This window comes from Cervus canadensis, chromosome 18 (genome assembly GCF_019320065.1).
Source record: "Cervus canadensis isolate Bull #8, Minnesota chromosome 18, ASM1932006v1, whole genome shotgun sequence".
NCBI lineage: Eukaryota > Metazoa > Chordata > Mammalia > Artiodactyla > Cervidae > Cervus > Cervus canadensis.
In genome coordinates this window covers 50,292,426-50,305,087 of record NC_057403.1, presented here as the reverse complement: position 1 = coordinate 50,305,087, position 12,662 = coordinate 50,292,426, and the positions used below count along the sequence as shown (strand labels likewise).

The 12,662-nt window shown below is 40.9% G+C and overlaps 1 protein-coding gene across 2 annotated transcripts in view; it reads right to left on the bottom strand.

Annotated features, from left to right (window-relative positions):
* Positions 1-12,055, bottom strand: part of SHCBP1 (SHC binding and spindle associated 1) — a 34,785-nt gene extending 22,730 nt beyond the window's left edge. The window contains exons 1-4 of one of the 2 annotated variants that reach the window (XM_043436974.1): positions 11,923-12,055; positions 7,499-7,666; positions 7,217-7,332; positions 5,623-5,831 (exon numbers count right to left, since the gene is read on the bottom strand). In XM_043436974.1, coding sequence (XP_043292909.1) covers positions 5,623-5,831; positions 7,217-7,332; positions 7,499-7,666; positions 11,923-12,031 — 602 coding nt within the window. In that variant the 5' untranslated portion in view covers positions 12,032-12,055. The remainder of the gene's footprint in view (positions 1-5,622; positions 5,832-7,216; positions 7,333-7,498; positions 7,667-11,922) is intronic. The other variant, XM_043436976.1, reaches the window with a different exon arrangement.
* Between the last annotated feature and the right edge of the window lie 607 nt (positions 12,056-12,662).

Here is a 12,662-nt window from a genome sequence, read left to right as displayed (position 1 = left end):
GAAGACTGCATATTTGCTAATTAGACAATCATGAGTCCCACAGAACTTCTTTGGATTGGCTATATAAGTTTTTCTACAACATTGGTTCTGTTACGACCTTCTTTTTATCAGAAGAACTATTTATTGACCATCTGAAACTTGGTGGGAAGTAGTGCCATTTGTTTAGAAAAGACTGGGAGAGAAACAAGTTCAGGGCTAAAAATGAAGAGTTCTGTTTTCACTACCTTCAGGTTGAGATGCCTATTTGAACTCCAAGTGGATGACGTCAGAGAGCAGATGAATATACAAGACCTGAGCTCAAGAAAAAGGTCAAGGCTAGAGACATCAATCTGGAAGTTGTCAGCGTATAGATGGCGGCATTAAAGCAATAGATGAGATCATCCAGAGACATAAAGCAGTAGTTCTCAACTCTGGCTGCATATTGGAGTCCCCTGGGAAGCCTTTAAAAATTGATTTGCAACCCTATCCCAGACCAATAAATCAGAGTCTCTTGGGTGGGAGACAGGAGAGAGAGTGTACAGGACCCATATTTTTTTAAAGTTGCCCAAAGTAATTTAACAAATTTTTTATCATCAAAAATTTCAAACATTTACAAGAACAAAAAGTATCATGAATACCACATGTCCATGATCCAGCTTTGACGATACCAACTCACGGCAACTTTATTTTACCTCTACTACACCCACTTACATCTCTGCTCTCCTACCCCCACCATACTGACACTGGATTATTTTAAGGCAAATTTCTGACATATCACTTGTAACTGTTTACTGTGTGCCTGTGAGATAAATCTTTATACAAAAAAGTTTTAATTACTTAATAAGCAAGTATCCCCAGTGTTTGGTTTCCCCTAATTATCTCTTTCTTTCATTGTTGCTGCTATTGTTTTATTACATTTGGCTAATTTAAATCAAGATCCAAACAAAGATCAGCCATTAAATTTAATTAAATCACTTTTAAGGATTAATCTCAAAAATATACAAGCAACTCCTGCAGCTCAATTCCAGAAAAATAAATGACCCAATTCAAAAATGGGCCAAAGAACTAAACAGACATTTCTCCAAAGAAGACATACAGATGGCTAACAAACACATGAAAACATGCTCAACATCACTCATTATCAGAGAAATGCAAATCAAAACCACATGAGGTACCATTACACGCCAGTCAGGATGGCTGCTATCCAAAAGTCTACAAGCAATAAATGCTGGAGAGGGTGTGGAGAAAAGGGAACCCTCTTACACTGTTGGTGGGAATGCAAACTAGTACAGCCGTATGAAGAACAGTGTGGAGGAGATTTAAAAAACTGGAATAGAACTGCCATATGACCCACAATCCACTTCGGGCATACACACCGAGGAAACCAGATGAAAATGAGACACGTGCACCGCCTTTTTCATCGCAACACTGTTTATAATAGCCAGGACATGAAGCAACCTAGATGCCCATCAGCAGACGAATGGATAAGGAAGCTGTGGTACATATACACCATGGAATATTACTCAGCCATTAAAAAGAATTCATTTGAATCAGTTCTAATGAGATGGATGAAACTGGAGCCCATTATACAGAGTGAAGTAAGCCAGAAAGATAAAGAACATTACAGCATACTAACCACATATATATGGAATTTAGAAAGATGGTAACGATAACCCTATATGCAAAACAGAAAAAGAGACACAGAAATACAGAACAGACTTTTGACTCTGTGGGAGAATGTGAGGGTGGGATATTTCAAAAGAACAGCATGTATACTATCTATGGTGAAACAGATCACCAGCCCAGGTGGGATGCATGAGACAAGTGCTCCGGCCTGGTGCACTGGGAAGACCCAGAGGAATCGGGTGGAGAGGGAGGTGGGAGGGGGGATCGGGATTGGGAATACATGTAAATCCATGGCTGATTCATATCAATGTATGACAAAACCCACTGGAAAAAAAAAAAAAATTAAAAAAAAAAATTAATTAAATCACTTTTACTCTATAGATTATCCATCCCTCTTTTTCACCTTGCAATTTATTTTACTGATTGCATCCCCATGTCATTTAACATGTTCTGTTTCCTTTATTTCTAGTAAACTGATAGTAAGAACTAGAGACTTGATCATCTTTAGGAAAGACTTTTTGACAAGAATGCTTCAAGGGATAAAATGTACTTTCATCGCAAAGCACATGATACCTGACCATCTCTATTTTATTATGGGTTGCAAATACTGATCCTGTCATCATTCTTTCTTCATGTGCCAGCTGGAATACTCTTATAAAGAATTCCTATAAAGAAAAGTCCCAGGAGATTCTAATGTGTTTCCAAAGCTGATTAGAGAGAGATAAGAGTAGACAGCCTAGCCCTAAGCCCTGGGAAATTACATTCTGAAATTTGAGTATGAGAGGAAGAACAGGCCAGGCCAAGATGACTAAAAAAGCAAGCCCGTGACACACCATCATAAGGCGGGGTCCCAGAAGCTGGGAGGAGAGGATAGTAAGAAGATGAGAATGATCAAGTAATTAGAATGTGACCAAGAGGTCAAGGCAAGATGAGATCAGAGGAGCGATGACTAGACATGAGAATATAGGTGACCTTAAGCACAATTTCAATACTGTAGAAGTGGAGGCGTGAGTGGAAAGCCAGTAAGTACAGACTATATAACTGTCAAAAAGTTGAAAAGGAGGGAGCAGTGAAAATGAAGCCATCTTTTGATTCATGTTGATGTTTGACAGAAAACAACAAAGTTCTATAAAGCAATTATCTTTCAATTAGAAAATAAATAAAATTTTTTTAAAAAATGAAGCCATCTTTTAATTCTTATAGATTGGACTGCTAGTCTCTTCACCCTCCGGAGTCCATCTCTTAAAAACAAAAAACCAAAACAAACCTGAGCATGCCTTTGTGTGCGTGCATGCTAAGTCGCTTCAGTCATGTCCGACTCTTTGTGACCCTATGAACTGTAGCCTTCCAGGTTCCTCTGTCCATGGGATTCTCCAGGCAAGAATACTGGAGTGGGTTGCCATGCCCTCCTACAGGAGATCTTCCCGATCCAGGAATCAAATCCACATCTATTATGTCTCCTGTATTGGCTAGCGGGTTCTTTACCACAAGCACCAGCTGGGAAACCTGAGCATGCCTTTACTCAACCAAAAAACTCTGCTGGCTCCTTGTTGTCCTCAAAACAAAGTCCAAATTCCTGAGATTGGTGATATTAGATGGACTTACAAACCACTTCTAGAGTACTTGTCTTGCCTCGGAGCCCCTATGTGCAAACTTCCAATTTCACAAGCTCTTTCAAACCCGCTGGGACATGCTGGTCAGGCTGCCTTCCACCTTTTCCACCTGGTGAGCTTATATCTGGGCTCCCCTGGTGGTTCAGACGGTAAAAGAATCTGCCTCCAAGGCAGGAGACTTGGTTTCAACCCCTGGGTCAGGAAGATTCCCTGGAGAATGGAATGGCAACCCACTCCAGTAGTCTTGCCTGGAGCATTCTATGGTCAGAGGAGCCTGGCAAGCTACAGCCCATGGGGCTGCAAAAAGTCGGACACGACTGAGCGACTAACACACAAGCTTGTATTTATACTTCATGGCCCAGCTCAAATATCATCCTCACCAGCTCAGAACTGGGCAATCACCTTTCATTCACATCTCCACTTCCACCAGTGTTTATCCTCTCAAGACAGAAACTTGGGAGTCATCCTTGCCTTCTCCCATATTCATTCCACCATCAAGTCTTAGCCATCCTACTTTCTCAATAAGCCTAATCTCTATTTGCTGTATCTCCACTCTAGTCCACTCTGTCTCTTATCTGGTCTCTCTACCTGGTTCCCCTCCATTTACACAGCAGCCAGAATGAAACTTTTAAATAAAAATCTGATCATATTCTCCCTTGACTGAAAACCCTTCATGGGTTTCCCAATGCACTTGAAGACAAAAACGATTCATTGGCTAACAAATCCCTGCGTCTTCTGACCTCTAAGCTGGTTTCCTAAGTCTCATCTATCACTGTCTACGTTCCAACCAATCTGGCCTTTTGACTCCTTAAATTCAGAGCTTCCCAACATGTTTCTTCCTCCACCCTGCTGCAACAACTTTCACTAGCCAACCCTTCAGACCCAAGTTCCAATACCATTTCCTCAGGAAATAACCATGTTACAGAAACCTGAGCTAGTCTTAGAATACACAAATCCCCCACAGCACTCACTGCAGTTTCCAATCACACACATATCTTTACGTGATTATTTCATCAAAGTTCATCTCCCACATTTAGACTGCCAACTCCCTGGTGATGGTGATTGTGTCTCTTTTGTGCACCCCTCAAATCTCATCCTCAACTCAAGACGCAGCACTGAAATACTTACTGAATAAAACGAACAAATGAAGACCCTCATAATCTGACCTATTCTTGACAGTGATCAGAATCTGAGCCCTCAAAATGAAGAATAATTTAGCCAGGTTCTCCTTCAAATAATACTAGTTCCAGATACTTGTCTTTCTACCAACTTCTATACCCATAAGGGATTAACTCCCTGATTTCTAATTTCCTAAATGCATAAATTATCCCTTTACTTTCAAATGCCTCAGTTGACAGCTTTTTTAAGTGAGAGAAACATAAGGGAGTTATTTTGGTTCTGGACATAAGCCAATTCTTTAGATTTATATTTGTTTGGCCTAATATTGAATACCTATGGCTAAATGTCCTTGAATAGAATTAGAAATCTTCCATGAAATGTCAGAGATAAGTTGCAAGACACTCTGCTTCTTTGTAGAGTATCAAATTAAGTTCAACAAAACCAGGTTAACTCATGAATGTACTCAGGAAATGTACTTTTTGAACTACAAAACATCAAGCAGCATTATTAACATGACCTTTATATTATCCAGTCTTCCAGTTTATGGAGGAATATAAGTCCATTTTCAAATAGCCAAAAATAAGCCTTCCTTAGTATATATACTTATAAAAAGATGATTCAAAAGAACTACCTGTATCAGGAACTACCTGACAAGAAAGTTATATGAAACTAAAGAAAACATGAGGTATGAGTTTTCCTTCTCATTTAAGGGACAAGACATCCACCTGTACAAGGGGAAACCAACTCAGCCAAAAAAGGTTGAAAGGCATGCACATCCCCCCTAAGGATCCCAGAAGTGGCCTGAGAAAACATCTTCTTTGGCCAGACACATCCTTGAAAACATTGTTTATGTCAGTCTTATCAGCGCACAGGTTATGGTATATCATCTTCTTCATCTTCTTTCCTTTCCTTATATTTAAGTGTATCAACTACAGCCTTAGCATCCAGAATTTTTAAGGCAGTTTCTAAACACATACAAACGAAATTAAGAATCCCCTGTCTTTTGTCAATATTTGGGGACACTGAGAAAAGGCTATACAGAAATCCCTAGTACTATTTTTCTCAACTTTTCTGTAAGTCTGAAATTATCTCAAAATGAAAATTTTAAACATTGAAGTCATTTTTTAATTTAAAAAAGATCCCTCTATCTTTGAATATTTTGAAATATTGCAGCGACCAGGTTTATAGTTTGAGCTTTAAATCTAGGTATAATACAGACCAGAATTACAGCATTTCATCCAAAGTTTTTGGCCACAAGGTTACTTTTATCAACCTCTATTCCTACCTGACATGCTCAATTGCAAGTGCTGTCTGGTCAAATAATCCAGAATCATCAAACACCACCCACAGCTCCTGCAGGGGCAACCGGTATTCCTTCAGATCAAGGAGCTCTTTCATACACTCCAAAGTAAAAGTGCTCACGTGCGATTCACAGAGGTACGGATTGGCAAGCCTCACCACTGCCTTCAAAGCTGCGAAGTCTACATCTGTGACCTGAAATTTAAAATGTGACTTAACATACGCAAATCAAAATTAAGATACATCTAAAACACTGCTTACAGCTTGATTTCTTTTTTAAAGCATGAAATGGGAGTGGGGAGCCTTCTTCCATAACGTAAGGACAAACAGGACAGACCTGGCTTGTACCCACATGGAGCTGACATTGTAATCAAAGTGACAAATAAACAAATAAGGTGGCAACAAGTATGTGACAAAGAATAAATAGCAGGGGTGGTGGTCTGGTTTTACTGGAGAGGTTGGGGAAGTCACTTTTGAGCTGGGATGAAAAGGAAGCAGCTGTTTCAAGAGCAGGAAAGATGAAAAGGCCCTGAGGCAGAGATGAATTGGCAGTTGGAAGAGCAGAGAAGCAGTTTTTCTTGCTGGAACAAAAGGAAGGAAATGAGGTAGGGGCAGCAGGAGGTGACAAAGAGAGGCAAGATCAGGACAGGAAGGGCACTGAAGGAACTTGGCTTTTACATGTTATCCAACAATGAGAGGCCATAAAGCCAAAACCAGACCTCTAGTATATGCAATGCATTAGAGGAATGCAGGGGAATGGCACAGTTCTCTTTTAAAATAATGATTTTGGCTGCTTTTAGAGAACTGAGGTATGTTGAGGGCAGGGCGTTACTATCATAATCAACTTAATGGCTTGAACTGCAACCAAAGGTATTAGCATAATCCAAAATTTAAAAATCCATGAGGAGCAGCTGCTTGCAAACCACTGCTTCATATATAGTCACTGTAGTATGTGATGTCATTTTCTAAAGGGGCTGCAGGTACAAATTGTACTCACACTCCCTGGTTTACCATTTTAGTTTAATGGGGTTTTTTTGTGGTTCAGTTAAATACTGAGAAAAATTCACAGCTGTAATTAGAGTGAAAATTTAATGTAAAAGGCCCAGCCAGTTGAAAAATAAGATTGTTTTTACTTTCTGCAGTGGAACATAATATCAACAGGTTAACAACATACTTACAAATCTGTTCGGCAAAAAATAGGCTAGTTTTAAAATGCCTGCTTGGTTTGAGCTACTTTAATGGGCTATAACTAAGAAGATAAAAAATTAATTCAAACCCCACTGACTTTATAAATAGGCATCTTATTTTTTAAATGGTCTCAAATACCTCCCCCACTTCATAGCTTTCTAATCCATTTCCCTTTTTTAAAGGACAGTGAAACTTAAACCACCTCAATTCCCTCTTCAGTTGCCTTTAAAATTTGCAGAATACTTCTTACACCACAGCAATTAGACGTGAAAAACACGCCATTTTCAATCAGCTCATAACTCTTAATTAAAAATAAGCACTTTGGTTATAACAGTCTGAGGGAAAGTGTTTTTAGGTAGAGATAAATGTCTTAACAACAGAATTAAATTTACCTCAACTAGCACCTCAAACACATTAGTGTGCCAGACTGCCCGCCATCCAGATGGTTCAAGGACCTTCTCTAAGAACTCAGCAGTGAATTCTTTTACCTCAGAGGCCTTGCAGTCAGCTACAAACAAATTAAACACAATAAGATTGAGACAGCATAAAGCAGAGAGAAGTTAATAAATCCTTGTAAATCTACTTTCTCAGAACCAACAATGGCAGTCTGAGGAACTGAGACAATCTACCTGTAAATTAAAAGATAAAAGGAGCAAAAAAAAGGACCTACTCACCTAAAATGTAATCTTGATAAGCTCTGAATCGCTCATAGAACAAAAGTTGACTTGTCTGGAACATTTCTGGGAAGTGAGTTTTTCCTTCTGGCACAAAACTTTGTAAACTACTACCTGGTTTAACATGATCACTACAATCACTGCATGAATCTTCATTTTCAAAAAAACCTAAGAGAACAGCAAAAACAGTCAGGCTCAACTATCCCAGACACTTCGAATGCTTATTAACTGCTTCTGTTTTCATATATTTCCTTAGAAATTTCAAATAAAATATAAACAAGGATTTGGATCTAATGCTTTACTTACCTCTATCACTATCAAAAAAAATTTTTTTTTTCTAAATTTAAAACTATCTCAAAACTCAAGTTTTACTTCAAAACAGTAAGAACTTAAAATCTTCCAGGGGTTAGGTTTTTATTGCTGTTCTGTGAGGCAAAGAAAGAGGGTTATTTTTTAATTCAGTGGAAATCACCCAAGTTCTCCTTCAGAAGATATAGCTATGATTATTACTAGAGCTAGAGAGGAAGAAAAACAATGACAAACCTAGACAGTGTATTAAAAAACAGATATATTACTTGCTTACAAAGGTCTGTATAGTCAAACGGTTTTTTCAGTAGTCATGTATGGATGTGAGAGCTGGACAAGAAAAAAGGCTGAGCACAGAAGAATTGATGTCTTTGAACTGTGGTGCTTGAGAAGACTCTTGAGAGTCCCTTGGACAGCAAGGTGACCAAACTAGCCGATTCTAAAGGAAATCAACCCTGAATATTCATTGAAGGACTGATGCTGAAGGTGAAGCTCCAATACTTTGACCACCTGATGGGAAGAGCCGACTCACTGGGAAACACCCTGATGCCGGGGAAGATTGAAGGCAGGAGAAGGGGATGATGGAGGATGAGATGGTTGGATGGCATCACCGGCTCAATGGACATGAGTTTGAGCAAGCTCTGGGAGATGGTGAAGGACAGGGAAGCCTGGTGTGCTGCAGTCCATGAGGTCACAAAGAGTTAAACACAACTGAGCGGCTGAACAACAACAGCAAAGCAACTCATAATGGTCAAATATCTTACAGTCATTAAAAAAAAAAAAAATTCCATAAAGCTGTATTAAATGTAGAGGTGGTTTCCAATACATCATCTCAAAACAAATTGAAACTTCCCTTTAATTTCTACAATATCACCTGTCAATACCACTCAATAAACATGGATATGCATTCTTAATCATGCATAACATCTATCTCTTTTATACTTTAATAAAACTTTATTACACAAAAGTTCTAAGTGATCTTGCCTCGTCACTGGCCCTGGATTGAATTCTTCTCCTCTGGAGGCCAAGAATCCTGGCATCTTTTGTGGTTCAGCAGCAACCTTTCATCTTGGGGGCCCACTGGGGATTCTTTAGGACATGGTAAGGATGCTTGGAGCTCTAGTTCTTTGTTCTCCTAGCGAACATGTTTTCTGCTATACTTTACTAACTCTACAGTGTGCTTGTGTGAATGAATGACACGCCCTGCACGAATCAAGTGAGGAGCCCTGCTCTGCTCCACGGTGACCTCACAGGGCTTATAGCAGGGGGTTTATACCGACTTGCCAATGGACTCCCCTGGTAGCTCAGGTGGTAAAGCGTCTGCCTACAATGCAGGAGACCTGGGTTCAATCCCTGGGTCAGGAAGATCTCCTGGAGAAGGAAATCGCAACCCACTCCGGTATTCTTGCCTGGAAAATCCCATGGATGGAGGGGCCTGGTAGACTACAGTCCATGGGGTCCATTGCACAGAGTCGGACATGACTGAGAGACTTCACTTTCACTTACCTCACCAAAGCTACCAGGTTCTTCCTCGTTAATTTCAGTGCCTATGTCTAAGGAAAGGATTAGAAAATGCTAATCGAATTAGGTTTGGGCTGTGTGTAATTATGTTTCACAAGGCGTGATTGAGCCAGTGGCATATCTAATTCTGTGTAATATGATGTTTTTAATAGACAAAATGACTACTATAATAAATAAACATGCTGAGGGTAGCATTTATATCAGCTAAAGTGGTTTCAGGAAGATTATCTGAGACTTTCAGCAGGAGTCTCTTTCTCTTCCCCCACCCCTTATATTTCTCCCTCCTTCCACTTCTTTGCCCCAGTTTAGGGCACCAGAATTATGCAACCCCACAGACTGTAACAGGGAAGAACAAATCTGACTCCATATTGGATCTGTTTCTTGTACTTTAACCTTTGTATTCCATTACTTTTGATACAAATTAAGAATGTTGCCTATAGCCTGAAATAGACAGGACAGCCCATTCTCAAGGCTCTGACCTTTAAAGGTATAACACCTTTTCCCCATTCATGTACAGATAAAATGTTGCAGAACAAAGAATAACCTTTGCTTTGTTGAAGGTTTAAAGAAACATCATGACTTGACCAACCTGGACAGCTGCAAGAATAAAGGCTTCTGAAACAAAGAAGTGTGCACCAACCTGCTACACCCTCTCCCCTTTGAGTACAAAGGAAAGCTGCATTCTAACTTTGGCAAGATGGTTCTTTGGGACACCAGTCCACGATCCTCTCGGTCTGCTGGCTTTCCAAATAAAGTCACTATTCCTTGTGCCAACAACTCTCTCTCAATTTATTGGCCTATGGTGCAGAGAGCAGGAAGTGAGTTGAGACTTGGCAACAAGATAACCAAGGTGTACTCTAGGGTTTCCTGCTCATAGACACCAATGCACCTGAGCTTCATAAGACATCAATACCTTATCAAATGTGTGAAAATCTCTCTGAACCTCAGGAAGATGAAAATAGTATGCCAACTTCAATTAAGAGAATAAACTATTTCATACCATCCATCACATAACATAGGTATGTTTTTTTAAAGAAATAATACCTCATCTCACACCCATTAGGTGGCTATTATCCAAAAAAAAAAAATAAGAGAAGCTACCAAGAAAACAGGTGGTGTCAAAGATGTGGAGAAATAGGAACCCTTGTGGACTGTTGGTAGGCATGTAAAATGGTATAGCCACTATGGAAAACTTAAGGTGATTCTTCAAAAATTTAAAAATAGAATTACCATACAACCCAGCAATTGAAAGCAGGGTCTCCAAGAGATATTTGTACATGCATGTTCACAGCTAAAACTATTTAGCTTTAAAAAAGGAAGAAATTTATGATTATGCTGGATGAACATTATGCTGAGTGAAATAAGCCAGTCAGTCACCGAAAGACAAATACTGTGTAATTCCACTGATATGAGGTACTTAAAGTAGTCAAAACCATAAAGGCAGAAAGTATAATGGCAGTTGCCAGGGGCTGGGGAGAGGGGCCAATGGGGAGTTACTATTCAATAGGTATAGCGTTTCAGTTTACAAGATGAAAAGAATCATAGTTGTGATTCACAATCATTCACATTGCTGTGAATGTGTTTAATACCACTTAATACTTTTAATACACTTAAAACTGGTTATGTACTCAGTGGCTAACCAACTCTGCCACCCCATGGTCTGTTGCCTGTCAGGCTCCTCTGTTTATGTGATTTTTCAGGCAAGAATACAAGAGTGGATTGCCATTTCTTATTCCAGGTTATCTTCCCAACCCAGGGATTGAATCCACGTCTAAAATGGTTAAGATGGTAAATTTTATGTTATGCGTGTTCAGAGCCAATTTGAAATACTTTTCACACACTATTTCACTTAATCTTCACCACTCAGCAGCACTACTACCTGCTTTGCAGATGAGAAAACTGAAGTCATCTGACTGTTGCCAGATCACAAAGAGGGGTGAGGAGGGGAATTAAGTCACACTTAGCGTTTTCTCACTTCTCCAGGACTCTTTCCACTACACAGTACAACTGAACATGTTAAAGTAAAAGCCTGAACCACCTTAAAATATCAGGCGGAAAAAAATGCAGTCTCCATGAAGAGACAGAAAGGACTGAGAATTAGACCTGGGTTCTATTTTTTTTATACTGTGTCACAAATTGGCTCCCCTACCTTTCGGCACGTCACCTGCTCAGTGCTCAGTGCTGCTATCTAGGCCAAGCGTTCATTTTCTTTCGGGAAAGGGGACAGTGAGGGGACATCCTTTGAGATGCAAATAAAAAATATGCGTCCACTCTGCACATACAAACTCGCGCACAAAACCGGGGTGGCGGGGCGGGGGTGGGAACCCAGACAGCAAGAGGAGGGATCCCCGCCCGGCCCACGTCCCTCCAGTCTCGAGGAAGCTGAGGCCAGATTGGGCGAGGAGGAGAGGTGTCCTGGGTACCTCCCGATTCGACGTCCGGAGAGTGGGTCGGGGCCTCGCCCAGTCACAGCCGCCACCCACGCCAGCCAGGTCCGGAAGGCCTGCGCCTCAGGCGCCCTCGGAGTCCCACCGCCCCCCGCGCTGCCGACACGGTCTGTCGCAGACAGCGGCTCCTCCCGCACGGCGGGTGCTCACCTTTCTCCAGGCGCTCCAGCTCTTCCACGGCCGCCCAGCCAGGAAGCTCGGGCTCCGGCGCCATCGCTTCCGACCCCAGCCCACCACCCGCCAGCAATCCGTCAGCCATTTCAAATTTCCGCGGGCGGCCTCCCTGCCCAGTAATGTGATGACGCAGCCGCTTCTAATTGGATAGTGGCCGAGGCCCTCGGGCCAATTAAAGGATGGCTGGCGTGGCCCGGGTATCCGCACGAGCCCCGCCCCCTTCAGCCTCCACCCACGCTGGGGGGCAGTGTCTGGACGCTATCTACTGGCCCCGCGGACTGCTCTTTTCATCCAAGATCTTTCTGTTTTTGTTTACTGGGATGAACTTGGATAAAGTTAAATTAGGACATAATTTGGGATAATTTCCGAAAAACTAACAAGCCATACCTGGAATGGGGTAGAGTGGAAAAAACACTGGCTTGAGAGTCAAAAAACAGTGTTTAGACTTGTGTCTTCCATTACCAATTCACCTCTCAGAAGAGCATCTTCAGTTCTAATAATGTATTGACCTAGATGGTTCCAAACCTTTCACCACCAAAAATCTGTTGCTCTCTGGCTTTCTCTTTCCCCTTCTCTTTCTTTGACTACCTACACATAGAGGATATTTTCAAATAATATCAAATTATATTTAGTATTGTAAAAGTATGTTTTACCCACATTTATTAATCAACAACAGATACAACCTCCAATGATAATAGCTAACATTTATTGAGTAC